General features: G+C 39.8%; 1 protein-coding gene across 6 annotated transcripts in view; it reads right to left on the bottom strand.

The window, feature by feature from the left end:
• The window catches only part of LOC143355829 (uncharacterized), a 69,527-nt gene that overhangs the window by 7,257 nt on the left and 38,958 nt on the right, over positions 1-23,312 (bottom strand). For all 6 annotated transcript variants that reach the window (XM_076790971.1, XM_076790974.1, XM_076790972.1 and 3 more), the window contains 24 exons: positions 23,080-23,211; positions 22,667-22,987; positions 22,402-22,574; positions 22,209-22,329; positions 18,901-19,064; positions 18,061-18,282; positions 17,379-17,632; positions 16,641-16,804; positions 16,193-16,463; positions 15,631-15,879; positions 15,372-15,504; positions 9,212-9,380; positions 9,103-9,148; positions 8,836-8,971; positions 8,388-8,544; positions 7,542-7,670; positions 6,824-7,171; positions 6,209-6,380; positions 5,668-5,821; positions 5,451-5,577; positions 4,926-5,126; positions 4,503-4,672; positions 2,959-3,894; positions 1,934-2,096 (listed from right to left, as the gene is read on the bottom strand). In XM_076790971.1, coding sequence (XP_076647086.1) covers positions 1,934-2,096; positions 2,959-3,894; positions 4,503-4,672; positions 4,926-5,126; positions 5,451-5,577; positions 5,668-5,821; positions 6,209-6,380; positions 6,824-7,171; positions 7,542-7,670; positions 8,388-8,544; positions 8,836-8,971; positions 9,103-9,148; positions 9,212-9,380; positions 15,372-15,504; positions 15,631-15,879; positions 16,193-16,463; positions 16,641-16,804; positions 17,379-17,632; positions 18,061-18,282; positions 18,901-19,064; positions 22,209-22,329; positions 22,402-22,574; positions 22,667-22,987; positions 23,080-23,211 — 5,112 coding nt within the window. The remainder of the gene's footprint in view (positions 1-1,933; positions 2,097-2,958; positions 3,895-4,502; positions 4,673-4,925; positions 5,127-5,450; positions 5,578-5,667; positions 5,822-6,208; positions 6,381-6,823; positions 7,172-7,541; positions 7,671-8,387; positions 8,545-8,835; positions 8,972-9,102; positions 9,149-9,211; positions 9,381-15,371; positions 15,505-15,630; positions 15,880-16,192; positions 16,464-16,640; positions 16,805-17,378; positions 17,633-18,060; positions 18,283-18,900; positions 19,065-22,208; positions 22,330-22,401; positions 22,575-22,666; positions 22,988-23,079; positions 23,212-23,312) is intronic.

Raw genomic sequence — 23,312 nt, 5'->3', positions numbered from 1 at the left:
TTGTGTTAATTTTCTTCGCGTCTAGATTTTTTCTAAACGCGAGTAACGTGCTCTTCACGGGCATAATGTTTCACGAACGTATCGGAGCACTGTTTACCGTCAACCTAATTATGCGTGAGCGAATCATTTGCTACAATAATGTCTAGACTGCGGATTTTATGGATTTATGACAAAAATGTGCGGGAAGGTGCAATTTAAAACAGTAAATTATGACAGTTTTCCAGAAACTTTCGCACACGATGGAAATTAAAAACATTTCTCTTTTAATAATAGATGTTCAATGATTCGCGCGATTCTGTATTGCTTCTGGGAGACTAACATGCACAATTACCTTCACGGTTCGTTACGTCTTCGTCAAGATACTACTTTATTTACCCTAGCATTAGGCACTCAACGAACGATCCAATTGTCAAATGCTTAGTCCTTCTCGGAGGTCTATTGAAATCGAGATAGTTGCTGCACGGTGACAAGAACGACTAACAGACTATGTTGGTGGCACTAACAACACGCGGAGCAAGTTAAAACATCTGGAGTGTGTATAAGATCGGGAGAGACCGGTAATGCGGCGTCATTCGGATGACTGTTCCCTCTAAGTAGCTGCTATTTCAGTTAATTCTTCGCTAGGATGGTCATTTTAACGCGGCAGGATAAAGATCGAATTACCCATCCTCGGCTCCGATTCAACTCTGTTTTTCTTCTGGGTATATATGTCACTGATCACAAAAAGTGTTTCGGCGGAGTTAGATGTTCGACAAGCGTGAGAACAGAAACGTTTTGGCAATAGCGATCCGCATTCTAAAGAGATATCTGGTTCTACCGGTTTGCACGCGCGCTTCCTCGCCACTGTTACAGTCTATCGTTGATCCCGACGAAAGAGGAAGAACCGGACGACGATGATGGTGGGGGCGGCAGAAGACACGCGGTAAGGAGGAATTATTGCGCGATACGTCACGTGAGACTGTCGCCAGCCTTGTACATAAGAAGAGGAACTGGACCGTGCGACGCGCGCTTACACGCCTGGAACAATGGGTGTCTCGTTCCGAATTGCGTTTGCACCGACCAAGAGACCCGAGACGGCCGACGGAAATAGAATGAACGCACTACGCTCGATTTCACCGAAAACATAGACAACAATTTCTTATTCGTTTGAATGTTTTATCGACAACGCTTTCAAAAGTATTGTCAGTTCAATGCGGATCGGTAGAATTTGAGAGCCCACTGGAGAATGATCCGACGCACAGTTCATTAACTGTGCTCGTTAGATTATTTTTAGTTTCGTGCGTATTGCTCGAAGAGGCAGATGCTCGGCTTGTACCACATGTTCACCGAATTGGATGATACCGAGGCAAAAGTTTAAACGCGTGATGTAAGACCACTTGTTGCAAAGCTCTGTAAACAGTAATCGTTTCTCGGTGTTCGTTGCCCGTATCTATATAGATTGTTTGAACGGATGCTCCGTCTCTACTTGAGATATTTACATAATGGATATTTAGAGAGTCGTTTAGTATCTAGAAAGATTAATCGATTCTATTAGATTGGTGGAAAATAAATGCTCCTTTGAAATCTGCTCTACCTTATTCTTTCTTTTTATATTGCTTTGATAAAAATTCTTTCGAGTATTGGTACAAAATACAAATTGTTGACTAAAAATTTTATCTATTCGAAAAAAAAGTATAAAACAGTGATTAAACTTTTGATAGAGTTCCACTTTACAATACCACGTTTGACTATTAAACAAATATTACACAAATTACTATTAAACGAATGCCGAATAAATACTATTCTGTTTTACGAAAAACTTTACACTTTAGGTATGTAGTTTAAGGTTACGATATTCAAATGTTTAATAGAAATTAAAGAAATTTGCAAGCAAGGTTTAACCAAGGGACCCTAAACTGCTATTGCAGGCTGAACATTTTTGTTTAACACATACCCTCGACAGCAACGCTAAAGCATCGACGGTCCTTTCCCAACCTATTTTCCACAGACACCTCGTATTTTCCTGCGTTATCAGCGGTGACGTCGTCTGATATTAAACAAGAAACACCTCCTCCATAGGTGATCGCAGTCTTCCTGTCTGCAGCCAGCTCGCGTCCCTTTAACGAAAATGTATTCTCATCTTTTACTATACATCGATGTATAATCACTGGTCTGTGGATTTTATGCGTTTATGACGAAAACGAGTAGACAAAATTTAAAACGGTAAAAAATATTAAAAGAATTTCAGAATATTAATATATTATTTTTAATTGATTAAAATGATCAAAGACAGAATAGAATTTCTACTCGCTTCCTGTTTTTTTTTCACAATTGTTTTACCGAAACGTCCACAGTCTAATAATTGCATTGAATATTCTTTTATAGGAATTTTCTGTTTTGAAATACGTTAGAAAATCGTTCGTTGATCAGTGAACGGATGTATTAATTGCCACTCGTAATCTATTATTATTTATAGCTTGCAGTCATGTAATTTACAACATGTCGAAACTAAATTCCTTGAAAATTCTTTAGCCTAGAATCTATCATCTGACTGCGAAAAGTATTGATCAGTCTATCGTTCCTGAAGTTTTGTCGATCAGGTTTCTCAAGGCACGCAATACGAGAACAGAGGTTTCTCTGTATGAAGCAGTAATCGTATTAATAGAATCGAGTGCGAAATCTTTCTTTCCCTGTTGAAATATCCCAAGCATTTTTCAAAGCAACTATTGGATTATCTCATGCGCAAACAAATCTTATTCCTTCGATAAAATTACTCGTTAGACTAAACACAAATTTCTTTAGTAAACATCGATGAAGAAGTACTACAATAGACGAAATATATTTATATATATATATATATATATATATATATATATATATATATATATATATATATACAAAAGACGTTATATCAAAACTATCGCAATCTAATAAACTACTTTTTCTCTACTATTGAAAAAACATGTGAACAATACTTACCGCCCGGAGCCATTTCACCAGCGGTTCCGGCTGGCCTTGGTAGCTGGCCCTAAGTATTACCCTATTTCCTCTGAAGACTGTAACGTCAGCAGGTACCTTTATAATGGCGGCCGCAATAAATTCATCGGACCGTTCATTAACATTCTTCTCCTTCGTCTCGATGTTATCGTCTACCTTCGAAGTTTCGTGTTCCTTCGGTTCCTCCGGAGCTGGATCACATTCCATGGATATTATAGGAGTGTTATCATACTTCTTGCAATTATCTCGTGCTTCTTTCAAACTATTTTCAGTCTTACGCGTATCAGGCTTCACCGATATCGCTTTTTGCGAACGCACTTCGTTCATCACTAATTTCGAGTTCGAAACGTTCGACACTTTCGTAGACACATTCTCCTCCGTTGTATCCATTGTTTCCTCGTCCGAAGACAATGGAACGTACCGACCTTTCGGACTCTTGGCTAAACGAGACGCATTATTCCTTGTCTTTTTCGGGTCGAGATCTTTCTTATCGATCGTTTTGTTTTCGGTTGTTTTTCTCGTAGCGAGCAGCGGGCTGGGTGGAACGTTTTTTCTCGAAGAGGAAGAAGAAGAAGACTGTCGTTTCGAGTCTGGCGACTTTAATGGCAGAGAAGACGACCTGGCACGCATCGGCGATTCGTATCGTTGATGTCGAGGAGATGATTGCACGTCTCTTCCAGGTTTTCTCACGGAATTACTACGAGTACAGTTGCCGCTCTTTCGGCTGCTGATTTCCGTGTTATTGCGCGTTCGAACAGAGTCTTCGAATTTCTGATGCAATCGTCGCATTCGCAACTCCGCTGTACAACTGATCGATGGACCCTTTCCGACCACGGATGCTGTGCAACGAATTTCGCCAGTATCTCGAGACGACACGCTGTGTATCCTCAGAACGCTCACATTATCGTCTTTCTCAACCTATGCCGATAATATTTATGTAGCGATTCAATGACTGGAGCAGTATCGATGACGAGTCACGCGCGTCATGAAAATTTCAATAAGACTCTACCAAATATGAATGTCATTCATCTCTTTTATGTCGAAATGTAATTTTGTTCAGCCGTGATCAATTGTTAAGTAGGTATACTGTGTTGTGAAAATTGAAAAGAAGAATTGTTTAAAAACTGACTGTTCATTTACCGTCTTTTTCTAAAAAAATATTTTCGTAGTGATTTCAATTTTAATTTTTAGTCTTCAGTAACTAATATAGATTTCTCGTTTTCTGTTTGTATTTAGTTAGTTTGATTGACCGCGTGAATACTACTAAAATGATAGATACACTACGGAAACAAACTAAGAGTATGACAAGTGTGTATACGTTACGCGCAGTATCTCTTGCAACAACGATAGCTTTATCGTAATTCTTTTAACGGATACGAATATTTCAGATAATGTATTTATCAATGGAATACTCTTGAAAATTTGAATTTTGCTTCGAGTGCTCTAGTTTATTCCAAGCGCCGAAATGTATTTGTTAAAAAAGAATAACCGAGAGTCGAGTATGTTTGTTGTTTTGTCAAGCATACCTTGCATCTTGGGATTTCTTTAACGTCTTTTCCATTAATTGTCCACACGATTTCCATCGGTTTCTCGCATTGTATTCGCGCGCAGAAACACGCAGTTTCCCCTTTCGATGTCAAAACCGATACCGGAGTTTTGGTAAATTGTGGTGCCAGTTTCGACACACCTTTATAATCTGTTCACATACACAGAATACATATATATATATATTTTGTTAATTGATTCTGTGTACAAACTATAAAAATATCCTGCTAGTACTGTCAAGCTTCTTTGTCATCTTCTGTTTAATTAATTGGAAATAGAACATTTTAACTTGCCGATCAAATTAATATTAGAGAGATTGTATCCATTTTCATGAAAATAGGTTAATATTATACCTCCACCAGTTAACTGATTCGTTTAAAGATTTTCTTTCAGCAAATGCGTACCTTGAACGGCAAACAGGCCACTGGACGAAGCCTCTCCAAAATTGTTACGAACAAGACAAGTATATTCTCCGGCGTCTTGTGGAGATACATGAGACAATCTAAGAGCAACTCCACCATCGCCATATACGACGCACTTATAGTAATCGTTATTAGGTACTTCACGACCATCTTTTAGCCAAACGACTGTGAAGGGTGGAGTACCTAAAAACATCATTTATACCCCATTTAATCTATGTATACCTTACATTGCTTATGCGATACTTGAACGACCACTTTTAATACAAATTCAATAATCATATTATTTTCGATGAAACACTTGTTTTATTCCATGACTTTTTTCTCTTTGGTTATAACAGTTATGGTCCCTGGTGTAATCAATTCTCAGACTAATTGTATATCTAATCTCGTATCATGTTTTCACAAATATTGGGTACATAATGTAAGTTGAAATTAAAATAGTAAGAAAATTCGTAAGGAGGGGCTTTCCTAAAATGTTGTAGATCAAGAAGGATTGGTTTACGATACCCGCGAGTCTGGTCTGTAGCTCGTAACAATGACCCTCCATGACGATCGATTCTTCGGAGAGTGACTGCAGGAACGTTGGCGGGTCTTTGTCGCAAGTAGACGGATCGTGAGGGTCAAGAACAGCGACCTGCAGGCAGGCAATCGTACGAATCAAACGTGAGATAGTTGTTCGATGAATACCGAGGATAGGCTATTAGACTATGACTAAGCCGTTTACCTGACATGTGTTCTTGGTGGAACCAAGGACGTTCGTTGCCACGCAGGTGTATTCTCCCGCGTCGCTTGCTTTCACTTTTGAAATTTCGATTTTAGCGGTTTTCCCGTCGAAGTGCCGTTTTATGCGGCTCGATCGTTCCAACGGTCGTCCGTTTCTGCAACGTGAATCATTTTTCGTTTCATTCGAGCGATATAAAGGCAACAGCCGGGTGGAAATACCGGCTGCCACTACTACTTCTGGTATGCGATTTTAAATGGTCAGAACAAGATCGCGAACATTTATGTAAATTCACGTTTTATGAATTGATTTGGATAAACAGGAACTGCGCAGAAATTTATTTCTGCTATTCAAGGTTTTATCAACTGCTACCAAGAGGAAACAACGCTATCGTTCGGTTCCGACATTCTTTTGAACGTAACGACAAAATTGGACTTATGGAAAAATTAACGAGTTCCACAAAACAAAGAAAATAACAATAATAAATCGAGCACAGGTATTAAAAACTATTCGAAACTGAACGATTCTATTAGATGTTAGATACCTGAACCACGTTGGCGTTGGACTAGGCGTTCCTCTGATGCCACAGCTAAGTTGCAATCGTTCATTTATTCTGGTCGTTGAGTCCAAAAGGCTTCGTCCAAAAGATGGATACGTTCTAGGAGAGGCGCTTCTGGTTCTTATCGTTCGGGAAACCGGCCCAAGGAGTTGACGATCTTTCCAAATCAAATCAAATTATTAAAAATTACCCGATCGAACTGACCGTTGAATATACAGGGCGTCTCACCTAACTCGAGCATCTAAAATGTCTCGCTTGTTTTTTATGATAGAAGAAAATTTCAGAGGGAAACATTAGTTGGTTCAGAGGGGCAAATATTTTTCGAGATTTCAAGGTCACCGAAGTTTTTTAAAATGGAACGATATATTTTTATCAGCGTTCTACGATAGCCGAGGTCAAGACGAATCCAACGACCTGTAATATTATGACGTTCACGTAACCTTGAAGTCTACGTTCGATTCGTCTTGGCAAAAGGTCCATAGAAACAGATGTTGTCTTAACTAGAACGTAATAAGACCGAACAGAATTATTAAAAAAATAAAAGACGTCCGTTTATTTGAATTTATGATAAAATCTGCTGTTGATAAAATGTTTACATACTTATTACTTCTAAACGAGCAGTGGCCTCGATGCGACCATAATCATTTTCCACTATCACCCTGTATAATCCGGCGTCCTCTTGCGTGACTTCGACGATTTCCAATATCTTCACGTCGTCTCGTTCCTTTATGGAGACCCTTGCGGTAGGTGTAACGGCTAAGCCATTTTTGTCCCATTTTACCCACGGTGTGGGATGGCCGACCACAGCGCATTGGAATCGCACGGTTTCACCTTCCTCGACCACCCGATTGTGCGGCACTGCGTAAAATTTCGGTGGACTGATCTTCGGACGTCTTGACATCGATCTACTTCGCGGCGGGAGTTGCGGAGACCTCAATTCTCGGCCATCTGTAAAGTGTTCCGTCTTATTTTCAATTTCTTGCTGACACTGAATCGAAACTCGCCATTAAAAACAATCAAATAACCAAGTAACCAAGTGCGCTCATTATAAAAACATACAGGGTAACTAACACCAATAATTAGGACGTTGATATTTTCAACATTTTCCAGTGAATAACACGATAGTAGCCGAATATGGGAAATCAGATTTTGTTTTCCAAGTTGTGATTCTCACAAGAAAATCGTAAAAAATAAAAGATTCTTGTAACAATCGTATATGTACGTCTAAGAATTTAAGAGCAGTCTTATATTACGTTACAAGTAATTACGAACATGAGACTGATATTAAAAAAGCATAGATGGCAGCAAATATACTTACGCGGAACTGCTGGAGACAAGCTTCGAATCGGCGTAGAACGCGGTGTTGATCTTGGCGTGGATCCAGCTGACAAAAGACCTACAGGCCTTGTCAATCTTTGGCTCAGCACGTTTTCTTTTCCTTCAGGCACTGAAAACAGGAACCGGAGAATTCAGGGACCGTAGATGCAATGACTAGACCGTGGATCTTTATGCAATATCTTCTGAAGCGATTGCAAACGGTAGAAGTTGAAGAAAAAATGATTTCTCTAGTACAGCAGAATCTCAGAATATTGTTACGCGATTTATCGACTTATTGAAAGTGTTACTTTTTTTTTACTTCTGGCAATCGATTCGGAAGACTTATTTTATATAAAGATCTAACAGTCGAATTGTAACGGATCGAGATTTTCAGTCGCTTATAATTGTTATTTGTAACCGAAGTTTGTATATTTTTAACAAATTTTCCTTATATTTTGAGACCCACATCCTCGGTTTAAGTAATAAACAAGTTTCAGTTACCGATTTTGTTCGTGAAAGTCTTCGGTATGATTGTTATTTTTGGACTCTGGATAAATTGAATAAAATAAGTTCGCGTAACTGCGTTACACAGATCTTTCTCGCCGTATGCCACTTAGGTGGAAGTGTAGGTAGAAATCTGGTTTCTTATCACAAAACATTTCATCGAACTGGAGGAGTGGGTGCGACCAAGTGTATTTGCATCAAATATACGATGATAATGATACAAAAAAAAAAGAAAAAAAAAAAGAAAAAAAGATCCGAACGAATGGTTCAGCTATCAACACTGTCGCTTTTTCCGTAATCACATCCTCCGTATCAGGTGGTCATAATTTATATAGAAAATTACCATCCACTACTAGGCACGCCGACGTGAATGCTTTTCCAAGGTCGTTGTAAGCCACGCAGGTGTACTCGCCCTCGTCCTCCGGGTAAACATGTTGGATGTTCAAACGCGCAGTTTCTCCGTCGAATTCCGCGGAAAAGTCGCCACCCATAGGAAGTATCTATGTATATGTAACGCGCAAGCGAATCGTTCGATTAATACGGCTCGATTCAGTGCCGAGTAAAATGGTATTTTACAGTAATATTTTCAGAGAGTATTTCCTAAACTGTGCTGCATCGATTAATCTGAAATAATTGTTCGCTTTTTTATTAATAGAAATACTATCTGAAATATTTATGCGATTCTAACAGACATACTTAATTCTATTTATGAACTATTGGCCATGTACCATTCACACTTTCAAAATTCAATGATTTTCTTCGGGAATATTGTCAGGCTAAAATGTTCTCACCTTTCCTGCACGTTCCCAGCGCACCAATGGCGGCTCGGGTGTGGCGTGAACTTTACACTCAAGGGTGACAGCGTCGCCGTCGCAACACCTGAGGTCCCGTAGTTCTCTCGCGATCTCCGGCAAGGTCAGTACTTTTCTGTACATCAAAATCGATGCTGATCAATCTACATGTACACAAACGCTTATTCAAAGCTATCGGTGAAAGCAGTTAGCTATCTATTTGGCTGTTTTGCAGATCGCAAACTTGTTATCCGAGATACCGCTTACCCGTGAGTGACACCCGATTTCTTCATCTTCTCCTCTTTGCCTTGACCTGCAAACATAATCGTTCCTTCGTTTAATCGAACTGTCTAACAGCTGATCGTTTGCTACTCACCTTTCGCGTAGATCTGCAACGAAATCACAGCTTTGGCATCCCCATGGCAGTTGCGCGCTATCACGGAATAGGTTCCCGTAAAATCGAGTTTCGCATAGGGTATCTCCAGACGATACTGAGGCCCTTCCCCGACCAACCGGAAGTGGGGCGCGTCCCGGTAGTAATCAGGCTGTGAACAAATGTATATAACATTACTAACATTTTTAGTGGTACTAATGCGAGGAATCGTGGATCGAGCGTGTTTCGTCGCTCTTATCGAGTAATTCTACGTGAGGTTCGAGTTTGTTGTTGCGTGTACGCAACTTTTTATCGCTGACAACAATAACACGTAACCCGAGTGCACGCGTCAAAGACGCGATGCTCGGCTCCACCGAAGTGAAAAGTGAAACACTGCGAAGTTTCAAGCCTGAAACGTTTACCCTGTTAACGGGAGCTGATCTCGAAGCACGACCTCGACCCGAATTCTGGTATTTCCGTGACTCTCACGCCCACATCGAGGTCGTCGTTTCTGATTCAACAAACATCGCCATTGTTGTCCTGTCCAGACTCCTTCAATTCGAAACTTTTCCAGAATCTGTTTTCTGTTCCAGAACTTTTTCAAAGGCTCCCTTTATTCGTCGATCAACGCTTTAAACCAGATAGTTTGTTTGGCAAGTACACCGAGCATGAGGTGTTCTAGACAGATAGAGAGAAGCGACGAGAGAAGGAAGGACAGTGATAAAAGTGAGATGAGAAACGTCTTCGACGGGGCTCTAGTCCATATAGGGAGCGAAAGTTGAACAGATCGCTTCAGACTGATCTCGTTGTTCGTATGACACGAGTGTGAACGCATATTACTGTTTTTTCGTTAGTAATTTCAGGTCTTTGCCAGACACGCCTTGATTAAACCCTCGGAAATTAGGGTCACCGAGAAGAAAGGCTCGATTGTTCACTGAATATTGCAGTATCGATTGCTTCTTTAATTCTTTAATTCTGTGCTATCGCGTTGTTGGTAAATATTTGTAAACGCAATAGATCTTATAAATTCAGTTTTTACTATCTTTTCACTACATTTTTGGAAAAGAATATTTACAATATTTTCTAGTCAAAATAGTTAATATCATAATATAATGTCCACCGTTTCTAATCAGAAACGCAATTTCTTTGCGAAGAAAATCTTTCTTTACCACTTATTACATACTTATTATACTTACTTGCAATTTTTTTATTTCGATATTAACGAAACATTTAAAAAATTCAATTAGTTCAATTCTAATCGTACCAACGAACAAATTAATTTTGAAAAATGCGGGCTGGGAAGACGACAGTTGACATAAGAGAGTGCAACGGACAGCAGAGTCGATTCGATGTTAATTGTCAATCCGGTCACCGCGGATAAAGTTTTCAGGATCTCTAATGTTCGAAACCGACCGGTGACATAATGGACCTTCCGAGACCCATCTGTCTTTCACCTGTCACGTTGCAGAACTGTTCGCCTACGATGAAATTTATGCGGACGACACTTCCCGTTACGGACGAGAAGCGCCATAAACCGAAGCAAAGCCGGCTCCCGCGAGGACTTGTTGCAATGTCATCGTATATCGATCTATATTTACTCGCGTCGAACTGATTGGTCGGACAAAAAATCTGTTAAACATTACGCTCGCAGTCGTGCGACTTCTAAAACTTGCGGTGATATCTTCTTTCGATTTTCAATTCTGCCTCCTTAAGCTATGTATACGCTCGAGCAACACAATGAATTCTCGATATATGTCAACAACACGGGTCTTGCCAGGAGACATACCCGAGCCGTCTTATGTTTACACTCCTCGGCGTTCAAGGCCTTTGGAGTTTCATGTCCCCACACCGAGGGTACTCGTTGGTAGTGGGGATAATTCCGCGACGTTTATCATCCAGGTCTTGGCGACATATATAGAGAAATCACTGCATCCATCGATTTTTTCTTGCTTTTTCCATCTTTCGTTTGATAAAAGTGGCGACTTTTTCAAGATACAAGCACCGTCAACTAAAAGTTGCTCGTTATTGCTTCAGTGTGGACGCAGGATTTACAGTCACACGAAACACTAGGAAACTATGTAGCAATAATCGATGAACTCAGAACCCCAGCAGTGTAAACTTTTGAGCATGAGAACTATGGTAGTTAAGACTTTCAACGCTCAGTTGTGAAAAAACTACCAGTGCATGTAAAGGTTCGGAAGAAAATCAATCGATATGAGAAAATTAGACTTACATTAACTAGAAACAAATTAGAGTTTCAAGGGCGTCCGAGCCCTTCAATTGTATCGTTGTATTAAAGGTTCTATCGTAAATCTTTGGCGAGAAAATTGTGTATTTGCAAAAATCCACAATTCGGTGATTACTTATTTTTGGAGAAATAGAAGCGTATCGGTATCAAACTGATCGAGGGTTTTCGTTTAGCGGGAGTACCGTCTCGCGAAATCAGCACGCGTTTTTCCTGATTTAGCAGCTGCAGCTGCGTGAAAACAAACTTGGACGTATTTGGCAGCTCTGTCGTCGGCTGGTTGTCTATAGCGGCGACGCGACGCGACGCGTCGCGCCTCTTCCGATCGATGGGCCCGAACGAGAGAGCAAACTCGGACTCGACCAACTTTACGGCGAACAGACGCCGTGATTAGCGTGTAAGCATTGACCACTTCGATGAACGCCCTAACGAGCACCGCAGAAATCGTCGGGTGACTCATGTCGCGGAGATCACAGCTTTCAGATCTTGCCTCTGGATTCGAGGATCGATGATATATCAATAATGTCGTTCGAACGGGATGCTAAATTTATTTTTATAATTTTCCCAACGTCGGGCAGCACCTAATGCCGGATAGTAACGAATAGTTTCACAAATAAAATTTTACTGTTGCATCGTGCAGGTCGTAAATTTTAGAGAAACGAAAACAAACGATAATCACGGTTTATCGCGTTTCTATGACGTATATATATATATATATATATATATATATATATATATATATATATATATATATATATATATATATATATATATATGTATATCGCCCTTCTACACGAACGCGTTAAAAATTCAAAAATTCAATAACCAATACGACTAAGTAGACTGCACAATCTACATATGTACAAGATATACGATAGGAACTCGATTATGCGAACTTTCGATGTCCGAAGTACAAAAACTTTAGTACGAATTAATCAAAAGTGAATCTAACATTACGCCCGAGTAACTGTCCTAATATTCGAACAGTTACGTATCCTTGTTTAGTGCGGATAATCGAGGTTCTACCGATCCACTTTCAACCAAATACAATACCCAAAATAAAAAGCATTTCTATTTGTTTCTTGCATCCGAAAAGCACTTCGATCATGTAGGAGATAACTGGTCTAGTGGTGGTAGAACATTCGCAGAAGGAGTACTGATTTTTCGCTTAGACTCACGCATCGAGTATATCCAATAGTGTAACAAAGTAGCCGGCGGTTCAACAAACAAAGCAGTCACTCTCCCGATGTGTTTCCGAGGGAATATTCGTCGCAACCGGAATAGGAAGTATCCATCTGACCGAGGATCACGAGGGATCGGTTGGAGGACGAAACGGCTGTACGTTCGCCAAAGACACGCGACGACTGTTTTGCCGGCCGTACGTTTTGCAGTACCGATCCATCGACGAAGAAAGCCGACTTCGTCAAGGAAAAGTGGGGAGCCTTCTTCTACCACGCGCTTTTCGATAATGCAGATATCCCCGGGTGACGCGACGCGGAGACCATATACCGCGCGATTTTCCGGTCACCGATCACTTCCGGTTTCAAGCCTTCTCGACTCGCCATTAACACCAGAACTACCGGGACCCGTCGAAATGACGGATTCCAAATTTTTTTACATTAACCGTACCATGAAACGATCGGTTTCATTGAAATTACAAAGATGCTTCCAATAGAAATGATTAATTAAATGTCTTCATTCAAGCACACGTTGTTATCAAAATTGTGGCAGATCTGAATAAATTCAGTCTCGTAATTTGTACAACATAATGTATACCAGACATATTTCGTGCTCGGTACGGTCAGTGTTAATTCACGATTGGTGAATTTCACACAATTTATTCGATAAATTTATTTCCTTAGATATACATAGTCATCAGAAAAGTATTCGTACATATTTTAAAACGGAATAACTTTTTAAAATGCGTGGAAACGATTTAAGCCCCTTTACAATTTACCCCTGTCAATTTTTTTTATTCGGTTTTTTTAAGTTGCTTTGGTTGGTTAAATAAGTTAAGATTTTTCCGTTAATCTAGTGTTAACGAGTGTATGTACACTGGTGCATAAATAACGTTGTCTTTTCCCATTTACTTTCATTCGTCGTATTCGAAGTAATGTACGAACGACAAGAGGAGAATTTGATGAAAACAATAATTTAGATTAAATTGTTGGTATCGTTAGAGGCTAGTCATTTGTTGGTTCGTTGAAGAAAATTTTCGTGTACGATTTGAAATACCAATGATTATGGTTTGTCGTAGAAATGACGTCAACGTATTGAAAGATAATGCTGTTTTGTATTCTGTATCCGTTCGGACGCGTGTCACATTGTGCGTACAATCACGGGAACTGTTTGTACGAAAGAGTACCGATAGACGCGTGAATAGAATACAATTTATGAAACTGTATCTTCCATAGTTCTCAAAATGGAAATACAGTCAGTCATCGAATAATTACATAGAGCCACTTTTATAAGTTGACGATTTTACATGATAACGATCGATTTCATACGATATTCTCGTAACAGATATTTTAGAATATTCTACGCTAAAAGTTCCACGGAAACAATTTCTTATGAAAACGTTTGCTAAAAATTATCGATTGCAGACTGGGTTTGCGGTTAAATATAATTATTAAATATTTACTACTGTTGTACGTAAAATATGAAGCATAATTAAATTTAACATCTGTAAAGCATTTAATTCGAACAAATGATTTACTTTTATATCCGGAGTTTACATTTAGTATAATTGTACATACCGATATCGATATTTTATCCCCGATATTATAGTGTACAGGCAGTTCGACTATCGATACGTATCGTTACGAAATATCGACACAATCGGAAAACATCGGCATCGCTGTTGTGAGAGTCCTAATAGAAGGTTCAGTAGTCGCGTCCGACCAGTGGTCAGACCCGACAAACGTATTCCCGGCGTGCGAATCGCATTGTCGGAGACCTTCCCACCGATTCAGCAATAAATTTCTCTCTTTCTCTTGGCTCCGGGTGTCTAACCTCACGTAACATACTGTTACCTTTTAAAGAGTCGGTCCAATATCAATGCCGTTTCCCCGACACGCATATAATGCTTGGCCCATTTATGGGCATAATGCGGTATGTTACGTTGTCATTTCTTTTTCGCAATCACCTTGACCCACATCATGGATCAAGACGGCATTAGGGACACGTCATTTCACCGATTGCGCAACATTTCCTTTCTTCTGCTCGTTCCGTCTGCGATCAGCCACCCGCTAGGCAGTCTCGTCGCCTCGGAGGCTTCGCTTATGGTTGGCCGCGGCTTTTCTTTCGGCATTCGTTTTGTCCCGCGCCTCGGGCGCCCCGGCGCGGCGCGGCGCGGCGCGGCACGGCGAAACGATGACAAATTGTCAACGGTGAATATAACGCAACGAAGAAAAAGTCAACGCGTCTATTTAATAGCTTCGCGTCGAATGCTGATCACGTTTCGCGACGCGAACGTATCACGAAATTCGGCCGGCGCGACGCGACGCAACGCGGCGCGACGTGGTCCAGATCGAGGAATTAGCTGTTCACAAAGACTTTAGCATTGTTTCAAGACTTAAAGCCATGGTAAAAAGTAGGTCTTTGGATTCGTTTTCACGTTAAATACAACATTATTAAGTAGAAGATATATAGTGACAATTAAAAAATCTAGGTGACATTAAGTTTTTATTTAACAAAAAATTCTTTTTAATTTTTTATATTGAACTTTATAGAAAAGTAATTACCGATTAATTTTGGTTTGAAACAATTTCTTGTCAGAGTAAACTACCGGAAATGCCCGAAAAATTGCGGTAGCATGTGAATAATGAATGATAGTTAGTATGTTAGTTTATTATATATTAAGAAAGCGGTTAATAAGAATTATTAACATAATTATATTATAGGAAAGAAGTCTCTTACCTTGAGAAAATCGCGCAGCCACATTACTTCCGGTTTGGGATCGCCGACCACTTCGCACGATATAATGACTGTGTCGCCTTCGATCGCTTCGGTGGACAATGGCTTCGTGATGAACAGGGGTTCTTTCGAATATCTACGAATTTTCACAGAATCGATTAATCAATAACTTCACAATATTTACTAGATAATATATTCTCATATCAAATTTCTTAGCTATACGGCAGAATATTTATACAAATACACGAGTAGATAAACTTACGGTATGTCTGGTGTTGCGACCGTGATAGATGGTGCTCCTTCGACCGACACTTCGTCATCCTGTGTATCAGTTCCAATAACTGTTACTCTCGTAGAGGTTTCGGCACGGCCAACCTCGTTGGTAGCAGTGCAGATATAGACACCGGCATCCCTTGCAGTAACCTTGCCCAACGAAAGTTCAACCGTACCATCATGGTTTAGAGTCATCACTGCCCTTCTGCTTGGACGAAGGCGAATTCCATCTCGGTGCCTAAATAAACGATTAATAGAATATTTCTTTTCACTAATATTTACACGTACTCCAATAATGGAGAATTCAGATATCATGGGTTCGAATGACCGAGGTTCTACCGTGCATCATGCATAAAACAAGTAGTTATGATCTAAATTGTGTCACGTTTGGTGTCCTTTGAATCGAAAATATCTCACAAATACAGTAGATCCAAAAAGTGTGTGAGCAGGAAATTTAAAAAAAATACAACAATACAGTCTTTTCTCGATATATGCGTTTACATTTCGGTATAAATGCCTGCTTCGAGTACGTCTAGCCAAGTAGTTATTACCATACGACACCGACGCTAGGGTACGCCTCTATTTGAGCGGTTATTCGCAGATCTTCTCCGAATTTGACCGTGTATGCAGCATCAAGGTCGCAGAGGAATTCCGGGGCTATGTAAGCACGGATTCCCTTGTCCACCACGAGGTTACAGCGACAGGACACCGACCCATTGACGTTCCTTGCTGTCATCATGTAACAGCCAGAATCTTCCAGAGTGGAATGAACGATCTCCAACGTGTAGAAATTCGAATTGTCGTTCCAGAACACGTGGCGCTCTTCAAGGGTAAAATATATTCATCAATGTTCGCGTCACCGGAGCTACATTGTATTCGCGAAGACCCACAGTTCATATTTTACACGAAGAAAATCACACTACTTTTGCCCTTTTCATACGAAACTGTTATCGGTATACCGCAAAAAAAAAAAAACTAATTAAAAAATCTTGTACTTACCATCTTGACGAATTTCCTTGTCATTTTTGTACCATGCGACTTCCGGAGCGGGATGGCCTGTCACTTGACACGTTAATCTCACAGGATACGATACCTGGACCCTTCTGTCTCGAATTCTCATGGTGAACTGCGGTGGTCTGTCTTCTAGGTCGTCCAGTAGCTCACTGCACATTGGTGGAAACATAAAACAAAATATATTAACCCTCTATGTATAGTGTCGTGTCACTTCGTTCACATGCTAACAGTTTAACATTTCAGTGGGGGTTTAATATTTCAATTTTTCAGTGGTTCTTTGTTAGGTCTGGTTGCACAAATTGACACGTTTACATGAAAACAATCTATTTCAAGATGAAACTTCAGCTACCACAGACTATTTCTAATACTTTTCTGAAATACTCACGTTTACAAATGGAAAATATATATTTGGCAACTCTCGATTGCCCACTTTCGAGCTGTAGAAACAAATTTTTTCCGATTCTGGGGTAAAATAAAATATCATATTTATAATAAATTTCCTTTATAATTAGGCTTTCCTTACAGTTTCCTCGGTACCACTAAATGACAACAAATTTTCTAAATTACAGACGCGTATTGTTTCATCAATTTTTCTATAGTGTTGCTTACGGAGTTAATCAAATTTGGTAATCGAGATATTTACTAGTTTGAATTTGCCTAAAGTGTCATGTAATAAAAGGTTACACCGTCGTGAACATTGATTCTCTTAGCGACTATGTGTACCTTGACTTGAGTTTCGCATCAGCCTCAATGATCTTCGGATCATTGACGACGAGCACTCTAGCAAACGATGACACTTTGCCGAGCAAGTTGCTCGCTTCGCACACGTATCTGCCGGAATCGGTTTCTTGAACGTTCTCGATCGTTAGTGAACACTGCGATCCATTACGAGAGATTGAACATCTGGGTTCATTGTTCAAATCAATTTCGGACGATTCACGGTACCATTTTATGTCGATTTTCGAGTCGGTGCGTATCTGCAACACAAATGATTACGTCGTTCGTTTTTTATACAGCCTCGATTCCGTTAATGGTACCTTGGAGTTTTTCGTGCTCCCAGCAACATTTTCTGTACACGGCAAACATAAACATTCTCTAGTTTCTTTTGAACGTTTGGGTTTTGTAGCCCCAAACTATATGTACATGTACACGTACTTTGAAGTACGCGAGAAACCGTTGTACAATTTCAGTGTTAAATTACATAGAAAATATTCTGCGTATCGTCGCGATCGAAAGAGACATTCGGTGGCTACTTTTACATGGACCACTACATAATACGTATTATTAAATATGCACGCGGAAACGTCCCGTGACGCCGCATTAGAATTACTGTGCACGGTACAAGCTTAATAATAAATTGAGCGGAACAAAAGTAGACATGCGAGTCTAATAATAGTGTACTCGCCTCGCATTCCAATTTCACTGTCGTTCCCTCTAGAACCTTGAGCTGACCTGGCAAGATTTTCGTGAACTCCGGAAGATCGACGGTCTCGCTGACCTTCACGGAATTCGTCATAGTCACGGACTCGCCCCAACCATAGCGATTTCGCGGTGTCACCTGGAATTTGTACTCGCCACCTGGCTTCAGGTTGAACGCGTCGAAAGCGTTGATCGGTGTCATACCCAGCTATTCGTGAGAAAATTGAGAAAATGGTGAAATCATTTTGGAGAACGAAAAAAAAAAGCAAAAATTAGGGGTAAAATTATAAATCTATAGAGAGCGTTTGCAAAAAGTTCGGGGACAAATGCGAAAGATAGTACTCCAAGATTTCGAGTTTGGAGAGGGGATTATCTAATGAATAAACGTGGACCTGAAAAGTGAATTCTGATCGATATGACAGCAGTTAGCGTTCAATGACATAATAAATAATGTAATACTTACTCGATTCCTTGAGAATTGGCAAGTTACACAAAAGTTTAGCAACGGTTAGCAGTGATACAACATTGTACAGCCACAGTTTGAAAATGTGACAGACAAGCTGCCAAATATAACAGCTCACGGCTCAATATTAATCTTGCGTGTAATGACCTCTTTGTGTATTCAAATCAGTTTTACGTAATCGGGTTATATTCGCCGGGAGGGATTCGACAAAAACTTTATTTTTCAAAATTTTCTTTGTTCGTTGTATTTTTAACGTTGCTTTAACGGCAGAGGTCATTAGCAGAATTTAATTTTTTTTTTCAAATTTATTCTTTACTCACGGCTGCATAAAATATAGATTTCGAATAGGCGAAACATAAATACCTCGACCCATCGTGCACCACCGTCGCTACCAAGCAACCAAGCGTCGACCCTGTAGGCAATCACTCGTGCAGGTCCCTTTTGTTCAGCTCTTCCCCAACTTAATGACAACCAATTTTTGCCACCATCGACAACAACTGGCTCGCTGCTAATCGGTCCAGGGACATCTGCGCGTAAACGGCAACAACAATTGATAAAAAGAACAAATATAGACGAAGGTGTCGCACCCTTAATTCGATTAATTTTTCAATACAGCTTGCAGAATTTACAGACACGAGATACACATAACGCTTCATGGATAAAAGAATCATTTTTCCGAAGCACAATTCTCGAAGTTCACTATCTTTCGTTTTTCGTTTCCAAGCCATGCTGATCTCCTTTTTCGAAATCCTGCAGACTTCCAGGCTAACCTCTGTGTCCATACAAAAATTCCAAAAACTCGATGATCAGACAATCTTTCTCGGACCACGAGCGTCTCAGACGGGAAATTGTCAATTCCTGATCAACGTTGAGGATTCCATGGTCGTGGGGCTTCATCCTCGACGACGGATCACCTCCAACCGCTTTTCAAATCGACAGCAAGGAACCGTTCAACACCGAGTGTCATTGTAAAAAGTGAAACACGACGGAAGAACGTGATTCCCGCGTGCCGTTCGCAAAATTATCGCGCTTGGCTTGGTTTCCTCGAGCGAAACCGAAAATGTCAAGGTGTTTTTTCGCGTTGCCCAAGGATCGGGAAAAAAGTCGGGCATACGAAACGACTCGCGTCCCGACGCTGACTGAATTTTGAATTTGTGGACAGAGAGGGATGTTGGAGGGAGACGAATCAGCAAGCCAAACGAAAATAACCCGACGAGAGGTGTACTCGCAACTAGGTGTACGTGGGTGGTGTCGTTTCGTGTTTGTCTATCGTTATGCGCGAACCACTTTGTCGAATTGTGTCACCTATTTCCGTTGATCGTTTGCGAATTCATGGTGCATCGATTCTTAACACCTTGCACTGTAACATCCAGTCAGATTCGTGACGAAGATTTCGAACAAAATCTCCTAAACGTGTGTGTTTAGCCGTGAAATGTAGCCATTCGTGACTGTATACGCGTCCAATAAATATAAACTTTCTTTTTTTTCCCAAGAGATTATAAACGACCAAGAAAGCCATGAAATAGGACCATTCGCTGCATTTTTTATAAAATTTTTAAAACACATTTTTTAAGGCACTTCTTATAGACATGTTAACCTTTCTATTGTTCCCAGTGCAGCAGCTGTTCATTCAATTAATTCGCCAGAAACTGAATAATTGCATGACGATTTTGACAGTCTGGGTCAAAGTAGACCCAGACTCCGCCGTTGGAAGGTCAATCACGTCTACCCGCGCGTGATTTGGAATTAATGAACGTCCGTGCCCAAGCTTGACAATGACAGTATCGTAATTTGTTATTGCAGAAGGTTGTTAGTAGCAGGCAACTCGCAGAGGATGGCATTGGAGGAGATTTACAGTGGCTGCAAGTGTTCACGATTTTGTATTGCAATAAATAGACTGCCGGAAATGTATTTGTAGCGTATAAGATCTCGAAAAGTTGTAAAACTCGAACCAGAGCAGATTCCAAGACGATTTTATTCCATTTTAATTTCAGATTCTTTCGATTTTTTTCAATTTTTGCAATTTTCGTATCTTGAATTTCATCTAGAACTTCCGATTCATCGGGAATTCTAATATTACGGATTCCGTGCTACGATGTTTATTTATCGACGGCCTACTTCGAAGGGGCCACATGCTCCAGTAATTTCATGTGTTTATTTTCGACCGTTTCCTAGTATTAAATATTAAATTTGTATAACCTGAGAACCATTTACATTGAATTGTTTCAGTACTGAAACAATCGAAACTTACCGAAATAAAAATCATTGTCGTAAGACTGCAGGTTAATTAATTTCACAAGAGAATTGTTTGTTTCTCAACAATTCGATTTTGTTAATCCTAACAGAATTGTATTGTTAAACAATTTTATCCTTCTAACTGGGGATGATGAATTAACCAAAAATAGTTTTACGAACTCGTGTTTTAAAAGAATAAGTTTGATCGTAATTTGTTGTACGAAATATCTTTAATTCGAGGCAAAAGCTGAAGTCGAATATTACGAAACTGCGAATTTGGAAGAATTGTACGCATTGACTTAGTGTGTGAGAATACTTCACACGATTCTAATTCGGGATTCATGATCTTTCCAACACCTGTGATTCGCTTCCTCGCGTTCAATGTACCTATTTAATCATGCCAAGGAACTGTTTTTCTTTCTTATACGTGAAACGGGTTACGTTTGTTTCGCTCTGTGTATGTTATGCCATAGTATGTTACAGTATTTCAAACCGCGCGAAGCCTTGGTCAAAGAACTGTCACATTTGGCTCTATCTCAACTTAGCATTGACACGCAGATGCATGCGCGTCTGTCAATATGCTTCGTAAAATAACAATGTTATGACACCAATCCAATTTAACTGAAAGCTTACACCTCGTTACTTTGTCGTGGTTGAATTTATTCTGCATAGTAAAATGTAAACCATTGATTAGGTGTTTCAATTCATGTAATCTATGATATACTGGTATTCTTTACCGTTTAAAACTTTTCACTGTTTCGAATTGCTCCTATTCGTTTTTTTTTTTTCATAAATTCATAAAATCCGGAATTTGGTTATAGTAAAAATTTGAAGCGTTTCAAATTGAAATAATAGAATAGCATTTACTTAATAGTATTTCATATTTTTGTAAGATATAGTGATACAAACGATAACGAATTAATGTCGTTTATTTAAACAAGAAATCGTTTGCGGATGTTTAAAAAGTGGCGAGGTATGGTAAGACAGATGATTAACCTAAACATTGACGTAATTTCGAGCCTCGACTTAGAACTGGGTATATTTGGATTTCGTCCATTAAAACTTGGGCCAAGTGTATGTTAAACCCACAGTCAATGTCGTCGGACTACGTTTTCTAATTGTGACTGCTTAATTATGCGAGTTGACTTAACTATAATAGCAATGGCCAAATTTGCAATATATTCGAACGAAGCGTAAAATTACCATCTAATTATCCATCTAACTATATATTTTTATTACTATGACGTGACAAATGAAGTCAAGACGAAACCAATAACCCACAATATCATGACCTTTGCGTGATCGTGAGTACCAAAAAATTAACAAATTATCGGTCTATGAAAACAGACAATTTGCACAACGCTCCGCAGTCCTTTGATTAACGATTAATGTCTACATATTATTGCCAGAGATAAAGGTGAAATTAAAGAACTTACTTTTCACATAGGGCGTTTCATCGTCACGACTCTCAGTTGACAGGCACATAAGACTTCCGGTGTCGGTGCGGCTGCTGACGGTACTCCAGTCCGGTGTCAATGACCTGGCGCGCTGTTTCACCTGGAAACAGATTAAGAACCATAAACAACATCTATCACTAAAAAAACCAAACTTTTAAGACCGTTTGCTTACCTTGATCGAGAAGAAACTTCTATCGCATCCATGTCTGTTTTTCACAAGTATACAGTAGGTACCCTCGTCCGAAGGTGTGACCCTCTTCAAGGTTAACCTGACATAGTCATCGATGACTTCCTTGTAAGATCTAGGGCCGTTGGTGATGTCTCTCAGTCCTTTCATCAAATTCACTGAAAAATTAAAAATAGACGTTCAAAGTTGGATACCAGAGAAAAATTTCAAATAAAAAATTAGGTGAAGAATTCAAGTACACATTATTTACCTCGTGGTTTTGGATTTCCAGCGCACCTAAATGATACGCTAACATCTTCTCCGGTGGTAACGGTGATCGATTTTTCAGCGGGTCTTGAAATAAACATGGCGGGTTTTCCGGAGTCCATTATGTTTGGTGATTTTGCATCCATTGTACTCGTACTGTCTATGTGTCCGAAATACTTCGATATGATCGAACCCCTCTCAGATTCAGAAATCTCCGGTACGAAGGAAGTGTGAAGACCAAAGTCTGTGAATGCCTTCGCTTTCGAAATGGAAATTGGTTCTCTTCTATCGCCTCGGAACCATCTTACTTCCGGTGCAGATGCGCCTGTATCAATCGTTATAATTATAATTACACCCACACATTTCCAATAGTTTCTTATTTACAACAATTACGACAATTATTATTGATAAAAATACCTTTCGCTCTGATTTGGGCGGCGATGCTATAATCGGCTAAATAACCGGACAAGTATGACTTCTTGAAGACATCGGTGCTGAAGTGGTCGTCAAAAATTTCGTGATGCTTGCCTGCGGTTCGCCGAATGCGCTCTTAAAAACAAAAATTGTTACATATAGTTGTCAACTATTATTATACGACCCTGTAAAGTGACACCTTCACACTCTAAATTTCTTTTTCAATTTGAAACTCA

Source organism: Halictus rubicundus, chromosome 7 (genome assembly GCF_050948215.1).
Source record: "Halictus rubicundus isolate RS-2024b chromosome 7, iyHalRubi1_principal, whole genome shotgun sequence".
Taxonomy (NCBI): Eukaryota; Metazoa; Arthropoda; class Insecta; order Hymenoptera; family Halictidae; genus Halictus; species Halictus rubicundus.
This window is presented reverse-complemented; position numbering and strand designations above follow the sequence as displayed.